Below are 18,531 nucleotides of genomic sequence, written 5' to 3'. Positions count from 1 at the left end.
TTAGGTTTAAGCTACAAAAAGCTATTATAGGATATCCTATTATATGATAAGTAGGGTGGAAACAGCGCAGCGCTTGTTAATATACGCTATATCAATATAATTCAATAAAAAGGAAAATTAGATAATTACACTAGATTTTAAATATTCCCTAATTGAATAAATTAATATTTTTCTAAAGCTTTCATTCAAACTCAAAATTTTAATGTAATGTAAGTACGAGATCAGGCCGATACATCGAGATGTCAATTTAAGCATAATGTCATATTTTAAGAAATAATAATTAATAAAAGAAATATTTTACTGGTATGGCCATAAAAGTGTAAAATAAATATTTACAGTGAAGTGTAAATAGAGAAAGAGAAACTATGTAAAAAAGCAATCTACGGTAACGAAAAAAATCGATTATTCGATCTGTCATGCATTGGAACATCAATTGACGTTTATTGTTTGTTATTTTTTATACTCATGTGAAAATATATAATAAATTAATGAACTTCGTCAAACTGTATATTTTAAGATTTGATCATTTACAAAATTATATGTTAATGTGATAAACCTTCTTGTTTAAATATTAATATACGTCGGTGTATTAGTTTAACTAGACTTATTTGACTAACCTTATTTGAGCGACAGCGGTAAAGAGTAAAATGCAAAATACACAACGAATTTGGGGATTTTGTGACCTATTTATTGATAAAAGTTTTGATACCAGTCAACTTAGTTTCATTGAAAGCCTCGGATATAACACTATAGCATTTAATACTCTCGTTGAAGAAGAAAACGAAGAACCGAAAAAAAAGAAAAAGAAACATAATTCTATAGAAAAAAAAGATTATATACCTCCACCTATAACAATACCGGAAGATATTAAAGCCAGTTGTAAATTAAACATTTTACAAAGAGTTACCATTGAATTTTCTGAATCTAGCATTGTTCACAAATTAAATCAATCTGAAAATCTGAAGAAATATGATGTTGTAGCTGTTTTACCTAAAACCTTACAAGCTTTTCAATATGCTTCAGGTTCACTTGATATTGACATAATAACATTTGAAACACAGACAAAAATTCCATTTAAAATCAGTCGTAAATTGTATAGACAAGCTGTAGAACGTGGATTATTTTTTGAACTTATGTATAGTCATGCAATTAGAGACTCAACATCTAGAAGAAATATTATTAGTACTGCTCATACTTACCATGCTGTTGGAAAGTCGAAAAATATATTACTTACAAGTGGTGCTGAAAACAACATGCACTGTAGAAGTGTGCAAGATGTGTTCAACCTTGGGTTTATTTTAGGACTGAACAGTAATCAGTGTTTAGAAGTAATACGAGACAATCCTCAGAAACTTATAGTTAAAGCTCAAGGTCGGAGATGTGGTAAATTTTACATGGAAGTGTCACCTGTAAATGTTGATGATGAAAATAAATCAGTAGAAGAATAATTTGTACTTTTTTTTAATAGCATATAAAAATAAGTTTGAAGTCACAATCAAAAAAATTTATACAAAAATACTGAAGGGATATTTGAATAGTCAAAATAAAATTTTTATATTTAAAGTACTTCATGTTACCTTCAAAAAATCCTAATTTTAAGACCAAAATCAATCTACATGGCTCTTAAAATGAGATTTATTAAAAATTAATTACATGAAGAAGTTATTATAGTCAGCAAAAATATAGATAGCACTGGGTATTAAAGATGTTTCGTAAATTCTATGGCTTAAAATCTTATGGTTTAATATAAACACATTTATATGGTTTTCAAAGATAGAATACAAGTTATTTTAATAATGATCAAGTTAAAAGCTTAAATTAAGTTATAAATTCTATACTAGTCAAATTATTCTGATTTCAAGTGTGTATCTAATTTAGATTCAGTCTTCTCTGTAATAGTGATTCTTTCAATGGACTTCCGAGATACAGTTGAAACATTTGTTGGCAAGTTTTCATGACTTTTGAATATGTCAGCAACCCATTTAAACCTGTACAACAATTGAATTATTAATATTAATAGATGTAGGACCTAATGAGACTGAATTTTCCATGCACCACCCATTTTTCGAAACATTACGTGTTGAGTGGTGGAACCAATAACCAGAGGAATTAAAAAAAAATGATCATCCGATTTGGAATCGAACCCACAACTGTTGCGGTAAGAGTGCCTGTGTCACAGTACCATGACCTACTATTAGACTGAAAGAAGAATTATTTCAGTCTAATAGTAAGGCACTTTGCAGTAGTCTGTTTTCACAAGTAGAGTCTGTGTTACATGTGTAATAATCGCGAAAATCAAAGATCTTATGATTCAAAAGCAATGTTGTTTAAATAAAATAAATAAATATCTTTAACCATAAATTTTATGACTGTTAGTAGCAAATGATTTATGACACTAAGCATTATAACTTTATTTTAATATGCAATGTGGGGTTAATTTTTTTTTATATTATTATTTTTTTATGTGTAACTAAAAAGGTAATTGTGTTAGAAGCATATTGCTGTAAAAAAACAAGAAATATTTGGAAAGTAAAGCATGGTGAAATTATAGTGATTAAAAAGTGAAATGTAACTTAGAAAAACATATAGTCAATGTATTTAACATGAATATTAAAAATGTTAAGCAATTTATGTTACAATGTAAGAAAAAAATAGGAATAAATAAAAAACAATCCAATTTTTTTCATATATTTCTCAAATGCAATCTCAACTTTTGGTACAGATAATACAAAATGTATAAAACTCACACTAGAATAATGTAGTAACTAAAACATACACACAGGGCTTAAAAGTAAACTGTTTTAATGATAAATTCTAATAAATCTCTTGAAATATCATCATATTATAGCATAGCACCAAAAATATAATGAATTTAATTTTGTTTCGAAAATACATAAATTATATAATTGTTTTTTTTTTAATATCTATTATAGTAATAAATACTCATTTGCATAAATATATTTTCCACAAATAAATGTTAAAAATATGTGCGTTAGTAATGATAGCGGCTTATGGAATATGAGCTGAGGTGTAAGTAGAGAGAGATCTGTACGACTAGACATTTTAATTGAAGACATTTTTTGTCATTAATAAAACATAATAAAAAATCAATGATCTCTTTGTTAGCTTCTTGAAAACTTAAAGGTGATTTTTAACAATAGATTAAATTAACAAACAAGTATAGTTATTTACTTTTTAATCCATACTAAATATTTCCTATCTAAACACACAATTTCAATTATATATTTTAAGGTAACGAAATTATTAGAAGCATATCGCTATCAAAAAATGTATGGGAATTACATACATACATCAATTAAACAGTCAACAGATCTTTCACAATTGGTTAGTAACAATTGAGCAATGTGTGATAAAGTAAATTAACACTTCTTATTTATTTTTTAATTGTAGGCCGACAATATACTTATTATTACACATAGAAAGTGCATACTCGCTGAAAGATACCATACAATATATACTTAACAGTCTTTAAATGTCTTTTATTTTCTTTGAAAATGAAATTTCGAGTTTTGCAATAACACATCAAACACTATTAAATAATTTTAAAATCTATTATAATTTTATCATTAATTGAAATTCATGGCTCATACAAATTCAAACATACTAAAAGACCCATTTGGACACAAAATTTCCATTACATACATTGACAAAATAAATAAATTTACGACAATTCAAATAATAGTTAACAAATTCAGTCTCATTGATTAAAAACAAATCAAATTCACACAAAGATCTGTAATCTTTCCTCAAAAACTTATTTATATATTATTTATACAACATGTCAGTATCGAAATAAGAAATATTAGTCGTTAAGAATAAAAAATATTTAAAATAAATGCAAGTGTATAAAATGCAAATTTAAAACTAAAGTATCTTACTAGTAATTTCAATTATTTTATCTACATATATCTTTACACACAGACAGGCAAAGATTTGTAAGACATGTTTGATTTTTTTTTATATCTGTCGTACAAACATGGTTTTTGTTTAAATTTGTTATAGTTTATTACGTAAGAGAATAATTCAGTATTTTTTTAATATTAATCACATATTAAAAATATCTTACACACAATAAGACCAGTTGGTCCTACATATAACATGGCAAATCTACACAATCAACATTATCACTAATAATAATTATTATTTTGAATAATATTCTATTTAACAATTCAATTTCAAATTTAATATTAATTACATTTTATAGCATATATAGCTCTTGCGGTCATATTTGTTTAGAATATCGATTATTGTAAGATATTATATTAGCTCAAGTAAAAATAAAAAATACATGTGATGTTCAATATTTTGTAATGTTTTTCGTTTTTACATATAAACATATTTAGATAACAAAAACTTAAAGCTAATAAGTCATCGAGATATATTCTATTAGATCATAGAACTCATGACATGTCAAGATTTAACTAATATACAACTATATAATATCTTACCATAACACAATATAAGACACCATGTAACTTGAACTTGTTTATTGCATATAATACAAAAAATAAATTGGGGCTTTTAAAATTTATTATTTCATTCATAAAAAATGGAATAAATAACATATTTTACTATTGCAATGTTTGTTCAAAAAATTCTGTATTTAAAATAATTTTATATTAAATAATAGTATGTTATTATAATATCACAAAATCGCTATTATATTGTGCATTCCATTGTCTTAAGCCAGTCAGAATATTTATATTGACAAAAGCTTGCATCCACATGATAAAAATCAATTTATTGAGAGAGACTGTATGTTATGCGATCTTTGCCATTTGTTTCCTTGATTAAAATTAAAAATATATATTTTCAACAGATGTCATATACTAAACAGATATTACATACATACTAAACAGATATTACATATAAAAAAAGAACAATTGATAAAGTTTAAATACTCTATCAATTTCCGGTTCAAGGTACCCGGCGCACATAAGACCGCAAGAGCTCTAGTTGTTGAGGAAAGACACACAATGCGCGATTGTATTGACGTTTTCCACCAACCTGTTGTACAGTTCGCGGCGCACACTCGCCGTGAACTTGCTGACGAGACACAGTGTCACAGTGGCAGCGAATATGGCATTGTAGAGCAGAACTAGTTTGAAATTACCCAGCCACTCTATACGACCGAACTCACCGAGCAGATCGAAATTCGTTATACCTGCAAAAAAATATTGTGTATATGTGTAATAAAGTAACTTATTAAGATAGGACATTATGAATTCTTAATATTTTATATTAGGAAATTAATAAAGCTATCGTTTCTTGCCAGCTTTTCTCAGCAGAACTGCCTTCCGAACCGGTGGTAGTTTTTTGTTTATATTATATTTATTATTATTCGACAATATAAAATTGCTTTTTATAGTCTATTTGAATAAAGAATAATTTTTATTTTTTAGGGAATATAATAATTTGTGTGCAAGATATCTAAAGCTAACTTAATACTTAAGCAAAAATACATATCAAATAAAATGTATTAGATATGTTCCATTTTATATTTATAAACATAGCAGTGGTGCATGGTGTATGCAGAAGGCATAACCGCTAAAGCACGGGGTATGCCCCATCTATTCATACTTACCTAATATCTTCACCAACAAGGGCTGTGCTGTAGAGTGAGCGAGTAACACTGTGCACAACGCTATAATTCTTGTTAAGGGAGTTCTTTTCGCTCGCGGTAGCACACGTAAAGCACGCATGGGAATACTAAGACCAGTGAGGGACGCCGCGTGCAGATATAGTATGAGAAACGCTTCCAGTGTAGCACCTGCCCAACCGAGTTTTGACAGAGATGCAATTCCAAGCGTAAATTGCTGAAAATTTATTTTTGTAATTAGAATAAGTTCAAATTCAATTCTTATTCAAATTAATCTTGCCATATTTAAAAAATTATAATTTTGTTTTGTAGATTAAAAATAATAACAATTTATCGTACCCTCGTGCTTAATGGCAGCGCTTTTATCCCTATAAGCAGTTCCAACGTATTCTGCAGCACCATCAGCACAGTAATGGTGGTTAACGCGAGAAGCAGCAACATAGCAAGCGGATAAACGACATTGCGTTGTAATGACGATGTTTTCCTTTGATTCTCTACTTGCTGCAAAATTTATATTTATTAAATAAAAAATAAAAATATCTCAAAAACATAATATGTAGTAGGATAATATCTCTAGTTGCTAATCTGAGGGTGGAATTACATAATTACATCCCGAAAGGACAGTTGATAGGTACATTTTCATACAGATTCCGTCGATGGGAATGAAACCGATAATTTCGACAACAGAATGTTTCCCATACATTTTTCAGTATAAAGAGCATATTATCTTCATTGTGAAATAATTATTATTGTTAATTTACAATCGAGTACCTAATAATCTTTAGTGATAAGTTTTAATTGTAATTGCTTTTTAATTTATTAATCAATTTTAAATTAGGTTTTAGTTTTATTTGGCTTTCCAAATGGAATGTAGCTAACGTAACTATCTTGTAAAAAGAAGAGTTTATTACAAATAGCTTTGGGTTTGTTTCTTTTCTAAGTGTGGCTATAAATGACAAAAATATTGAATAAGTAGCATTCATTCTCATATACGATAATTCTGAGCAATTATTTTTGGGCGGACATGTTAATACAGCACCACACTAGCGAATATTATTAAATTCGCAATTGTATTAAAGTCAGGGCATAAGAAAGTTGTCTTATAACAACAAGTACTTGTTAGACATTCATATAGACTTTCTTTTTTTAGTTTCATACTGTATCCTGTACATGGCAAGGTTAAGTGATGGACTCAATACCACGCTTTGCCCTTTTACCAGGGCGAGAAAATGAAAATAATTTATTCCTTCGACTCTGAATCAGATGCACAATAGAATATCAGGTACAATGCTGTTTTCAAAGTTTTCAAGGTAAAAATGTTATTGTTATACAACAGTGAACCAATATTGATCAATCGATTCTTTACGCATTAGCTATTCACGGTGTTAATTGATTATTTTGAATTGTTTAAGTATATCACGCTATTTAAACATGTGGCTTTCTTTTTTTTTTGCTTCACGCTGTATTCCTCAGGTAAGTAAAGGGAACATGGAATCCATGGAACCTTGTATTAGGACCTGTTCACATGACAATGGATAGTCAATTACTTAATATCTTTATAAATATACACAGTGTTAAAATGTATACTAATTTGACAAAAAAACGAAAAACGGATGATGATCACCAATTCTAGTATGTATTCAAATACCTTTCTTAAAGCGACAATCCTTTGCAGCCTTTCGTTTAACCCAGCTTGCAACGCACCATTCTTTAATCTCAATAACGGTGTTTCTTTGCCTTTGGGTGACGTTTTCCTCTCCTTCAGACTGGACACATCAGGGTCAACAGGAGCTGATATGTCTCCTCGATCTGGATACATCGGTTCGGGTGATATATACCCAACACCTGAAAAGTTAATAAAATAATTGATAAATAAGAGTGTTTATGTTATTTCTAAAAAAATGTCTACTATTAGAGATATACAAGACTTATAAAATGTAATATATAATTTAAATTATTTTAATAACCTGTATACCGAAATAAGTCAACAAGAATCAACATATTATAATAGAATTGCAAATATTATTTAATGAGATTTACAAAGTAGTAGGATGGGGCCCAGTATAAACAGGATTATTATTTAAAATAGTAAAAAATAATGCACGCGATTCTTCATAAATAATGCATAAAGGATTGCAATGAATCATTTAGTCAAGGTCGATGCTTGGCGGTATCGGCCAATAAACTTAAACAAAGATTTCTCAAATAATAACAGTTTAAGACTTTCCTTGCTTTTCTACTTAAGGCAAGTTCTTAAGCAGAAACTAAATCCGTCCTAAATTCTAATTTAAAAAAATAAAAACAAATGAACAAATTGAACTCTAATTTAATAAATTAGTTTCGATAAACAATCAGTTAGTTAGTTAGCAATTACAATCGATAACAAAACAAAAACAAATATTCATTTATAATTTTTTACTACTAAGAAATTTTTGACATGGTAACGTTACCTATTGCATTATATTTATACATTTTAACTTTAATTATTATTATCACTTACTCAGTAAAGGTAATGAGACCATTGTTTCCAAATTCTTTTCTATACAAACGTTAGTTAACAGTGTCAGTAAAATAATTAAATGTTAATTACCATAGCTTGGTGTGATGTCATAGAAGATAAACTTTATTCATTTAAATTATTTATTTTTTATCGCTTAACTACAAAATGAAATTTGTTTAGAAAGAAATGCATACAAATTCATAGAATTACCATTATTATCAGCTTATGTTAATATTTCTTAAACAGTAAAAAATTAGCTAAGTACGTATCAATTTATTTTTTTTAGTTTCAATAATGCTTCAAAAAAAAATTCTATAAGTTATTTTTTAATTAGGAAGGTGCCATTATATTGCCGTTCACATTGAGACTATACGGGATGATTGTATGATCAATTTTCACCGAAAAATGCTTTAGTTTAACAAAAATCTCTGTTTTGCGTCATTCAGTATCCTGCACCGGTAGGCAGAGGAAACCTAGTGTTAAGACACACCATGCTCCATTTTCGCATGGGAATCGAACCCACAGCAAACGTACTGTGAGACTGTTTAATTGCGTTGCGATTTCTTGAATAGCGTGATTTCTATGCATATTATAGTCCACAGAATAATTGTGTTCACATTACTAGAACAATGGCCTTTGTAGTTCAATACCGAAGTGCGCTGAATAAAAATATAGTTCATTAAAATTCCTTACCCGTTACGAGTGAATTATTTATACGCCGCCGGATGGTGTTCTCCTCGAATGAATAGACGTAATATTCTTCATTAAGGTCCCTTAGGAACTGGGGCTTCACAAGGACGCCACCGACCACGCCGAACAATCTAACGAACCCCAGTGGCGTAAAAACTGAAAGAAAATGTGTTGATTAGAAAAAAAAATTAAATCAGTTAAAATAAAACCGTGTCATTTTTGAAGCGCGACAGTTATCAGTTCAAATCCAACCAACGAGAATTATAATTAAATTCGACTAACCCAACATCCTGGTATCTGTCAATGAACGGTGGTGTATTAAGTTCTTTCTGTCTGTCAGAAGATAACAGATCTTTTATATTGCAAATATGAATAACGATGAATTTTTCATTGAAATATAACGATGAAAACCAATCGATTTTTTTAAATTGTATTTTTCCTTATAATTTTTTATTTTAAAATATCTAATCCCATATTTCGGTATTTATATATTTATCTATATATATAAAATCGAAAGGTCACTCACTCGTTACTACAAATGCTAGGAGTCTTAAATTTTGCATAACGTCACTAGGACGTAGTCATGGAGACAGAAATTAATAATAACATAGTTCACGCGGGTAAAACCGCGAGCGGGCCGCTAGTTTTAAATAAAAATATATAAAATAAAATATTACAAAGGAATACTTCAACGAGGAAGCAAACAATTTTAATATATTTTTTTACTGTTGATTAATGATCTATTCGACGCAACACATCCAACTAAAGACGCAGTGAAGGTCGATGTAGCGTGTCACAAAAAATACTACAAGTTCATAATATTTAGTGAGTTTTGCAAGTGTCTGATTTTTCAAGAACAGCTGTTTAAATACAAACATCAGGTAAATCTAAACCTGTTCGATTATGTAAAATTATATTTTGTAATTTATGATAACAAGATATTATATTACGCAAATATATAAATGAGTTGCGTCATAAGAGACATTCGTTTCCTCAGTATTTTACTTCACTACGAAGAAAGTAGGCACGCCTATGTAAACATACGAGTCTTAACAAGACGACATAACCAACATAACTAGACAAGGTATATGTGGCTTTCTATTCCCATAGACTGTAAAATCTTGGCGTCTCAATATATTTCCATCATAACATTTTGCTTGCTGCTTGAACTTAGTGTTAAGAAATTCCGACCCCTAAAAATTATTATTGATCTAGATCTAATTATAGATTTAAAAAATTGTAAAGTTAGTATATGCGGAAAGTAATATAAAGTTACAATTACGCTATATCCCGCACACAGCAGGGTAGGCATAAGGAATCTAGTGTTGAGACACTCCGTTCTCACTGTACCGTTTTGACGTTTTGCCTCGACATCGGAGCGAAGAAATGGAAATATAAATTTAAATAAATATTTGATTTCCCCTAGTAGGGATCGAACTCACAACCAGTTGTGTTTACAGTCACACATTTGCACCACTGCGCCACGACTGGCCTCCTGTCCTTGATTACGTTTCGTTTCCATAACAACCGTATCCATTTATAGCGATGTCAATATTAACGATATAATATTTACATTGCTTCCATTGAGTATTAATAAACATTATTACATTATTCTTCATTAAATAAATAAGAATTTAAAAAATAAACTTTGCATAATGAGCAGAATACTATTAAACCCAGCTTTAAAAAATACCAAAGAGATAAAGTTAAACGAAGAATGGAACAATTTCATGAAAAAAATTGGTGAAGTATCGGGCTTAGTAAAAGACATGGCGAGTGGCGACAGAGAGAAGTCAAATGCTGCGGCTCTTATGGCTGATCAGTTATTAGAAGGAAAAGTACTGTTAGATGAAGATGTAAAGCTTGTTGTTAAAGACGATCGCACCGTGATCAACAAAAAAGCAATTCAGTCCTCAGAATTGAATGATAGAGTAAGTTGGTACTAACAATCAAATCAAATCAGATTCCCGCTGTTTCCCGCATATAACAGTGTTGGCAGAGGGAACCTAATGTTAAGACACTCTGTTATCCACACTTCCACTTTCCATCGGATTTTTGCAGGCGTGTTGAGGAGCAGAGTTTAAAGTGAGCTTTTGCGCGCGGCGCGGCCTATAGTACTAACAATGTTTCATGAAAATAGGAAAAATTAAATACCTAATAATAATAAAAACATAATAAATTAATATGTCAATTTAATACATATAAATCTATACTAATATAATAAAGCGGAAGAGTTTGTTTGTTTGTTTGTTTGTTTGTTTGAACGCTAAGATCTCTGGATCTACTGGATCGATTTACTATGTTTTTGTTTTGTATGAAAGCTGCATTCTTCAGAAGTGCTATAGGCTATATAATATTACATAACACATATATACTAATAAATTAAAATACTTTCTAATTTGACATGCAATTTATTCTGCCATGTTAATAACAACCGTCGTCGCTACGCGACCGCGTTCGTTACCGCGTCATTTTGATATTCATCCTTATGAAAATAAATATAATAGTCACTTTTAGCATTTCATCTACATTGAAATTATATTTCTATAAAAATTATATTCTTATATTTCAAGCAGGCGTAGCCGCGTCCGGGTCCGCTAGTATAAAATACATGCGAAGGACAAGTTTAAATTAGGTTATCAGTGTCCACAGTACGTGTCTAGTTCGCAACGAAGGCCTGTACCTACCCAATTGCATACACGCGGCTAAGTATATTAAACAAACGTTCCATATCGAATGTATTTATGGTCGAGATAAGAAATGTCTAGTAATATAGTTTAATGTTTGTAATAATTAGATTAGTAATATGACTAAGTATTTGATAGATTATTATGTAATACATATTTAATACCTTACTTTAATAAAAGTTTCTTATGGAAAAAACAGTTATGTATTTCCAATATAAATTGATAATTTTAGAGAAGTTCTTGAAATAAGTTAAGTAAATTATTTATATATAATAATTAATAAGTGTATAAATAATATTATATATATGGTGTATAAATGTTATCTATAGATTATAATTTTTCAACACAACACGAAAATAATCTTAAGACAATACTATCTTAACAGTGAAAGCCATTTGGCTCGTGCACCGCTATAAATATCGGATGAAATGCGTTCTATTTATGAATTGAAATAACTGATAATTCTTGACGAGATTAGCTTTAAATGTATTTATAAATAACCTACTTTTTTAATACATTTAAAACGCCTAAAACATTTACCTATTCCCACTTGAGGAAATGAAATATTTAGGAAATATTTCCTCTCTGGTAATGAGACAAAGCGCGGCGTTGAGTCCCGCCCCTCAACACACAATGCCTCTAGAATCGATGGCAAGTAGGGAATGGATGTGTCTTAACACTAGGTTTCCAGGTTCCCTCTGCCTACTCTGTTATGCGCGGGATACAGCGAAGCTAAAAAAACAAAAAGATGGATATAGATAATAATACAAATTATAAATAATTAATTTAGTTTCGTAAACATTTCATAGCAGACAAGATAATATTTATAAATTAACATCATAATAAAGCTACATTTGCAACTGCATTCTAACGCATAAAAGGTATAACCTAAGGAGGACAAAGTTACGCAGCTGAATGTTGCACAGCTACTTCTTAGCGGTTCGGGCGCATACTTTACGAATACCTATAATTTACCTACTTTAGCTATAGGCCATATTTACTTAAAATAATAAATTTCTCGTATTTTAACTTATTTACTTATTTTTGTTATAATATTTAGTTTATATTGAGGGTTGTTTTTACATAGGGTGAAATGGACAAAGATGTGTGGATGGCTGAGGTCAGCAAGGACGCAGAAAGTCGGGCTTTGGATCGCAAAATTCGACAAGAAAAAGCCGATACACTCAAAACTCAAGCTGTCAAAGCATTTCGTCGAGAGGAATACGATCGCGCTCTGTCTTATTACAACCGCGCTCTGGAACAAGTTAAAGATAATTCCATGTTATATTGCGACCGTGCCTTGACAAACATAAAACTTGGAAATTTTGATAAGGTACAAATAATAAACGTATTTATTAATAATAAGTATAAAGAATCTATGGTATGGCATGGTTCTTTAAATCTGGCTTTCCGATAAAGATTCCAAGAATCTAAATATGAAAAATACTTTAGAGAATGTCAAATATAATAGAGAATCAAATCAGCTTTCACGCTGTATCCCACATACAGCACGTAGGCAGTGGGAACCTAGTGTTAAGACACTCCGTTCTCCATTTCCCGCCGAGTTTTTCTAGGCATTGCTTGTTAAATGGCGGAAATTCATTATAAATTTTAATAACTTAAGCATAAATACTATTATAAAAGTAAATATTGCAACATAGCCGAGGTCAATGTCTCGAAGGAAGCTGACTGGAGTTGTTATTTTATAATATGATGGGTATATTTGTGTTCAGTTTAGCGAGGACAGGTTTTGCTCGATAATAACCAAAAGCAGCATAATGTTGGTAATACTGTTTTCTCTAAGTAGGTATTTATTTCATGGCCAAGAATCAGATTTAAATAATTATTTAAATAACATAGCATAATATAATATTTAATTAAATTCTTGTGTTAGTAAAGATCTTGAACTATGGATGGACTTAAACAAAGATAATCAATAATTATATTCGATTTCTTGTCTTGTACAGTATATAGATAATAAATAATTTAATCATAGCTAAATAAAAGATAACATTTCAAATTTAAATTATATAAATCTATTGAATTGCATCCAAGTAGCGATCACGATGTGTATTTTTCTACACTTGTTAGCTTACGAAGTGAAAATCAGAAGAAACCAATTACATCCGTTAATTGCACGAAAACAAAAACAATTATAAACGAAGTTGGTAAAGACAAAATAGCAATAAATTGTTAATTAACATATTAAGTGGCCATCGTGGCGCAGCGGCACAAGCGAATGGCTGTATCGTAACAGTTGTTAGTTCGATTCCCAGTTGGGGAATGGATTATTAGTTATTCATATTTTAGTATTTTCGCCCTGGTACCAATAACATAAAAGCGTAGCGTTTTTGCCATTTTATTTTTTTATTTTATTTATTTATTTATACGGATCTCCAACTGTCCTACATATTGGTTTACATTAACATCCAATGCCCTAAAAAAAAAACTAAAGAAGTAGGATAGGGTAGTAGATATTTATATAATAATAATATACCTACTATATACTTGTTAATAATTTGCCTGCAGGTTTTTAAAGACTGCGAATGGGCTCTACGTTTAAATGAAAATAGTTTCAAAGCTCGTCTATACAAAGCAAAAGCTTATCGAGAATTAGAAGAGTATGATAAATTGGACGAATGTAAGAAAGAATTAAATGAGATGTTTCCACAACATGAAGAGTTGATTACATACTTCCTTGATAAGAAAGAAGAGACAGATGAAGACGAAGATTAAACATAATTCAGATTAACTAAATGCATAATTAATTCCTGCTATGGTCGTATTCGTATTGTAGTGTGTTAAATTACAATTATATTTTTTTGGTAGAGAACATTATTAATTTTTCCTTCAAACATTTGTTACAATGCCTTGGATATAACAAAACTTCAATCAATTAGAATTAATTTTGTTATTAATATTAATCTATTTATTATCGTAGACACTATTACGAAAGGTTTTTATCTTTATAATTTAAAATAATAATGTTTTGGTAACAGATAGATAAATGTACACATGGGCATTGATAACGTGTCCAACAGAATTTGTAGACTTCACATAAAGGCAAAATAACGCTTTTATAGTTTTTTTTATCTATATTTACAACAGTACATAAATATATTTAACTTAGTATATAAACAACAAAAACGAAACTATTTCTAAGCGTACTATCATCTCAATATAAAATCAGGGTCATTGATTGTCAAAAAATACAAGCATGATTTTAAAGCAGGTGCTATTTTTAACTTCGACTATGAATTGCATATAAAATATTTTATAAGACTCACCTAATAACATCAGGACGCCGACGAAAGAAACGCAGGAGTATAAAAACGGAAGGTACGTCCATAAATCTGTGAACAAGAACGTAAATAGGTTGAAATAAAATAAACATACAGCTTGTAAACATCGTCGTGGTGGTTTATATAGCACAGCACAAAACTTAGTTTATTATTATCGAGTCTTATTTTCAAGAAATATTATATTATATTAAAGTAACCCAAGGCACAGTTGGAACAAGGTGACTCGCAGGTCGCGGGTTTAAATTACATATGGATTAAATTTTATAGTTATTTTTTTTAAATGCTGCCATGACTTGAAATTCTCTACACCTTCTTTATTATTCGAAATTGAAGAAAAATATATTTACATTTAATTAATATGATACAGCTTTATTCCTTTTTAAGCAAGTTAGAATTTTAAAAAAGCGGCCCAGTTTCCGGTCCGCGAGCCGTGTAGCGATCGTTATTGATAAAAATAAGTAATCTATATTTTCATTTCATTTTATCGTAACCAATTACGTTTTTTTTTCTTTATTCCATTAGCATGGATGACTAGTGAGCGTAGGTTTCAAGAATTTTTTTTTAGATAGTAATAACAGTTACAGTATATTTAGATGATCTATTTATTGATAGCAACATGTTCATAACTGTATTTTAAAAGTCTGTCTTCAGAGAGCAATGAAAATATAATATAAAGTTTTAAATTAGGACATTTGCGTTGCACTCATTTTAAAACCTGAGCTCTATTATGCCTCGATAATATAATATAATTTATATAATAATTATGTAATAGTAATCATGCTGTCCATGAGAGTACATAGATAAAAAAGCCTATTTAGTATATATCTGTAATACTGTTGTCAGTACCAATAAATGGGGCCAGTCGTGGTACAGGGGCATAAAGTATGACTGTAAACGTGACAGGTTGTGGGTTCGATTCACACTCGATGAAATGAAAGAATTCAGCGGGAAATAGGGACCGAAGTGTCTTATCACTAGGTTGCCTCTGCCTATCATAGCTGAGCTGAATTCATGTTTTACAGCTATACCAAATATATATTTATTTACATATTGTATCATGCTTCCAAATTCACGGTTAGTCGGTCGGCCACACTTATCTAAACATGGCCGCGAAACAATAGTGGTTCGCACACGATTCTACAGTCAATTAAGCACACATAATACAGAATCACAATTTAAATATGCATTCAGTCGCGCGAGAGTTCTCGATATTGTTCTATTGACCCTACAAACATCCTGTATGTGCTATATTGAATCCTGTTGTACCTTTTAAGCTATTATTTTTTTCAACATAATTTACAAATATTTTTTAACTGCATATATGTAGGCAGTGGGAACCTAGAGTTAAAAAATCCTGTTCGCTATTTTCTGCTATTTTTTTAAGATTTTCTGTGTTTAGTGGCTGAACACATCGCCATCAACATAATTATATACAAATTAATCCCCGGAAACGGTATTAAATCGATAGGCACCAACCACCTCTATATTATTTATCGACGATTATAATGAAATAGCAATAAATGAAATAACGTAATGATGATTTCTTAAGTAATTTACCTAATATAACAAAGCATTACATTGAACAAATAAAACATTTGTTCAGTATAACAAAATATTGAGATAAAAGTGTTGTTTAAAAACATTGACCCATGCCTGTGTTTTCATTAATATAGAAACATATTTCTAAGTTCAACAAAAATTTAAGTGTCACATAACATATTTATGTAAATAAATTATTATTTGCATTACAGTGCTTCAATAACGCCAACCATTAGACTGTTATGGCACAGTGGGATATGATTTGTCTGTAAATGTTGTGTTGAATTTGAACTCTACTCAAGGGAACTACAATAATAATATTCACTTTCTGCAATGGTAGATAAAGCATAGCCAAACCCAACATACTGGTGTACCTACATCTCAAAAACCACTATCATATTAATAATGTGTAAAGCTGCTTTTTTTTATAAGAATTTAATAGATGGATTAAATTTCTCACTTTAAAGATTATAAAATGAGTCACTTTATATTTACTAGTCAATTTACTAATAATAGTAATTCAAGAATTTGAATTTTTAAATCCTGAGCTTAATTTCTCAAATTTTATTTAGATTATAAACATTATTCATTAAAGATATGCATTTTTAATATATTTGTATATTAAGGAGGGTATTAAAGTTTACTTACTTAACAGAGCATCCAGACTTGATCTATCACCTTCCAACCATGCTGAGATAACATAAGCAAGTCCCAACATAACTATTCCCAAAAGAGCCAAAACAATGAAAGTTTCATAAACACGACCCTTCAGACCTCGGCATCCTGGGAATCCAGTAGATTCCGAAAATAAATATGCAAATGGGAGGAACACAAAGAGTGATAGGTTTGAGAATAAAAAAACATGATTCCATAGCCCTAAAATAAAAACACAATAACATTAAATTACTCCACATAAATATATACATAATATACACAAACAAATAAAGTAAATAAGTTATTTTATAACAATATTTTTATTTAATTTAATATTGTAAATTGTATTTCTTTCTGAAGTACAAACACTAAAATAACACATAAACACTAAAATATTTTGTATTTGTAAAATTAACTATTTTTTCATTATTCTCCACTTTCTGTGAAATTTATGAGATATTGGATGTTGAGTGGCAGAACTTAACACCAGTCTTTGTCTTCGTACTAGAGCAAGGGAATGAAAATAATTAAGTTCCCCGAGTGGAAATCAAACCCAAAACCAGTGTATTTATAATCAATCAATGTATCACTGCACCATGATGCCTATGCCTGTAAATAAAGGGTATTTACGTGTTATAAATAAATGTAGTTTTACCTTGTATTAATGAGCTATTTAACCATTTTACATAATAGCTATTTGGGTATAATATAAGCACTTCATTGCTGACTATTGACACGGGCAGCAATAGTGCCGAGCCCAATGATACTGCAAGGGCAAATGTACATAGCCAGAGGCTTATTCTGTACACCTTAACCTCCTCTTCATCCGCAGTCGAATAATCCTCATTATCACGGCGACGAAATTTTTCGATTAGCACGAAAGAGAAGAGGTACAGCAAAATGAATAACAGCAGGAATATCTAGAATAACATGTTTATGTTATACTTTGTAAACATACATTGTTATGTGTATTTTTGAAATTCTAATTATAATATAATTTAACTTACAATCTGCTCCCGAACATTATTATGAAATATCTGCTCCCGTAAGACTGCCTCTTCATCATCCATCGTTTTGAGAACGATTTTTTTTATCTTTTAATAGATTTTTCTTTTTTGTATTTAGCATAGAAATCGCACTTCATTTTCACAACTTAAACCATCCTTCGTTTAATGCACAAATTTTGATAACACAAATTATTTATATTTACGGACACATCGACTTCTTGATAACATAACAAAGTAAATCTTCATAAGTTGAAATTACAATATTCTTTTATAATGTTTATTACAAATTTTAATCACCCAACGCACTAGCAAATGATATGAAAACTGAAAACACGACTAATTTTTTGGATCAGCTGAAGCGAACATAGATACAAACAAATGTTATACATTACAGATTATTTAGAAATATTTAAAACGATTTGTCAAATTTTATTATGATACCTACCTACCTACTTATCTACCGTACTAATGTTCGGGCGATAGCATAGGAGTAGAATGTTTTTTTTTAGTAGAACCAGAAGTTCTCAATGTT

General features: G+C 29.8%; 3 protein-coding genes across 3 annotated transcripts; 2 read left to right on the top strand and 1 right to left on the bottom strand.

Annotated features, from left to right (window-relative positions):
• The first annotated feature begins 333 nt into the window (after positions 1-333).
• On the top strand, positions 334-1,465 carry Rpp30 (ribonuclease P protein subunit Rpp30). Its single transcript, XM_085186666.1, has one exon. The coding sequence runs from the start codon at positions 648-650 to the stop codon at positions 1,446-1,448; it is 801 nt and encodes a 266-aa protein (XP_085042792.1). The 5' UTR covers positions 334-647; the 3' UTR covers positions 1,449-1,465.
• Positions 1,446-18,453, bottom strand: lili (LMBR1-like protein lilipod). Its single transcript, XM_085186664.1, has 10 exons — positions 18,000-18,453; positions 17,648-17,912; positions 16,987-17,214; positions 14,785-14,850; positions 8,814-8,966; positions 7,269-7,465; positions 5,960-6,121; positions 5,606-5,837; positions 5,029-5,185; positions 1,446-1,988 (listed from the first exon to the last, which is right to left on the bottom strand). The coding sequence occupies exons 1-10, from the start codon at positions 18,060-18,062 to the stop codon at positions 1,847-1,849; spliced, it is 1,665 nt and encodes a 554-aa protein (XP_085042790.1). The 5' UTR covers positions 18,063-18,453; the 3' UTR covers positions 1,446-1,846.
• On the top strand, positions 10,466-14,579 carry LOC146538342 (tetratricopeptide repeat protein 12-like). Its single transcript, XM_085186668.1, has 3 exons — positions 10,466-10,741; positions 12,585-12,830; positions 14,027-14,579. The coding sequence occupies exons 1-3, from the start codon at positions 10,466-10,468 to the stop codon at positions 14,231-14,233; spliced, it is 729 nt and encodes a 242-aa protein (XP_085042794.1). The 3' UTR covers positions 14,234-14,579.
• Positions 18,454-18,531: the final 78 nt, after the last annotated feature.

Source organism: Heliconius melpomene, chromosome 6, assembly GCF_056956725.1.
Source record: "Heliconius melpomene rosina isolate 202511_hmr_F chromosome 6, ASM5695672v1, whole genome shotgun sequence".
Taxonomy (NCBI): domain Eukaryota; kingdom Metazoa; phylum Arthropoda; class Insecta; order Lepidoptera; family Nymphalidae; genus Heliconius; species Heliconius melpomene.
This window is presented reverse-complemented; position numbering and strand designations above follow the sequence as displayed.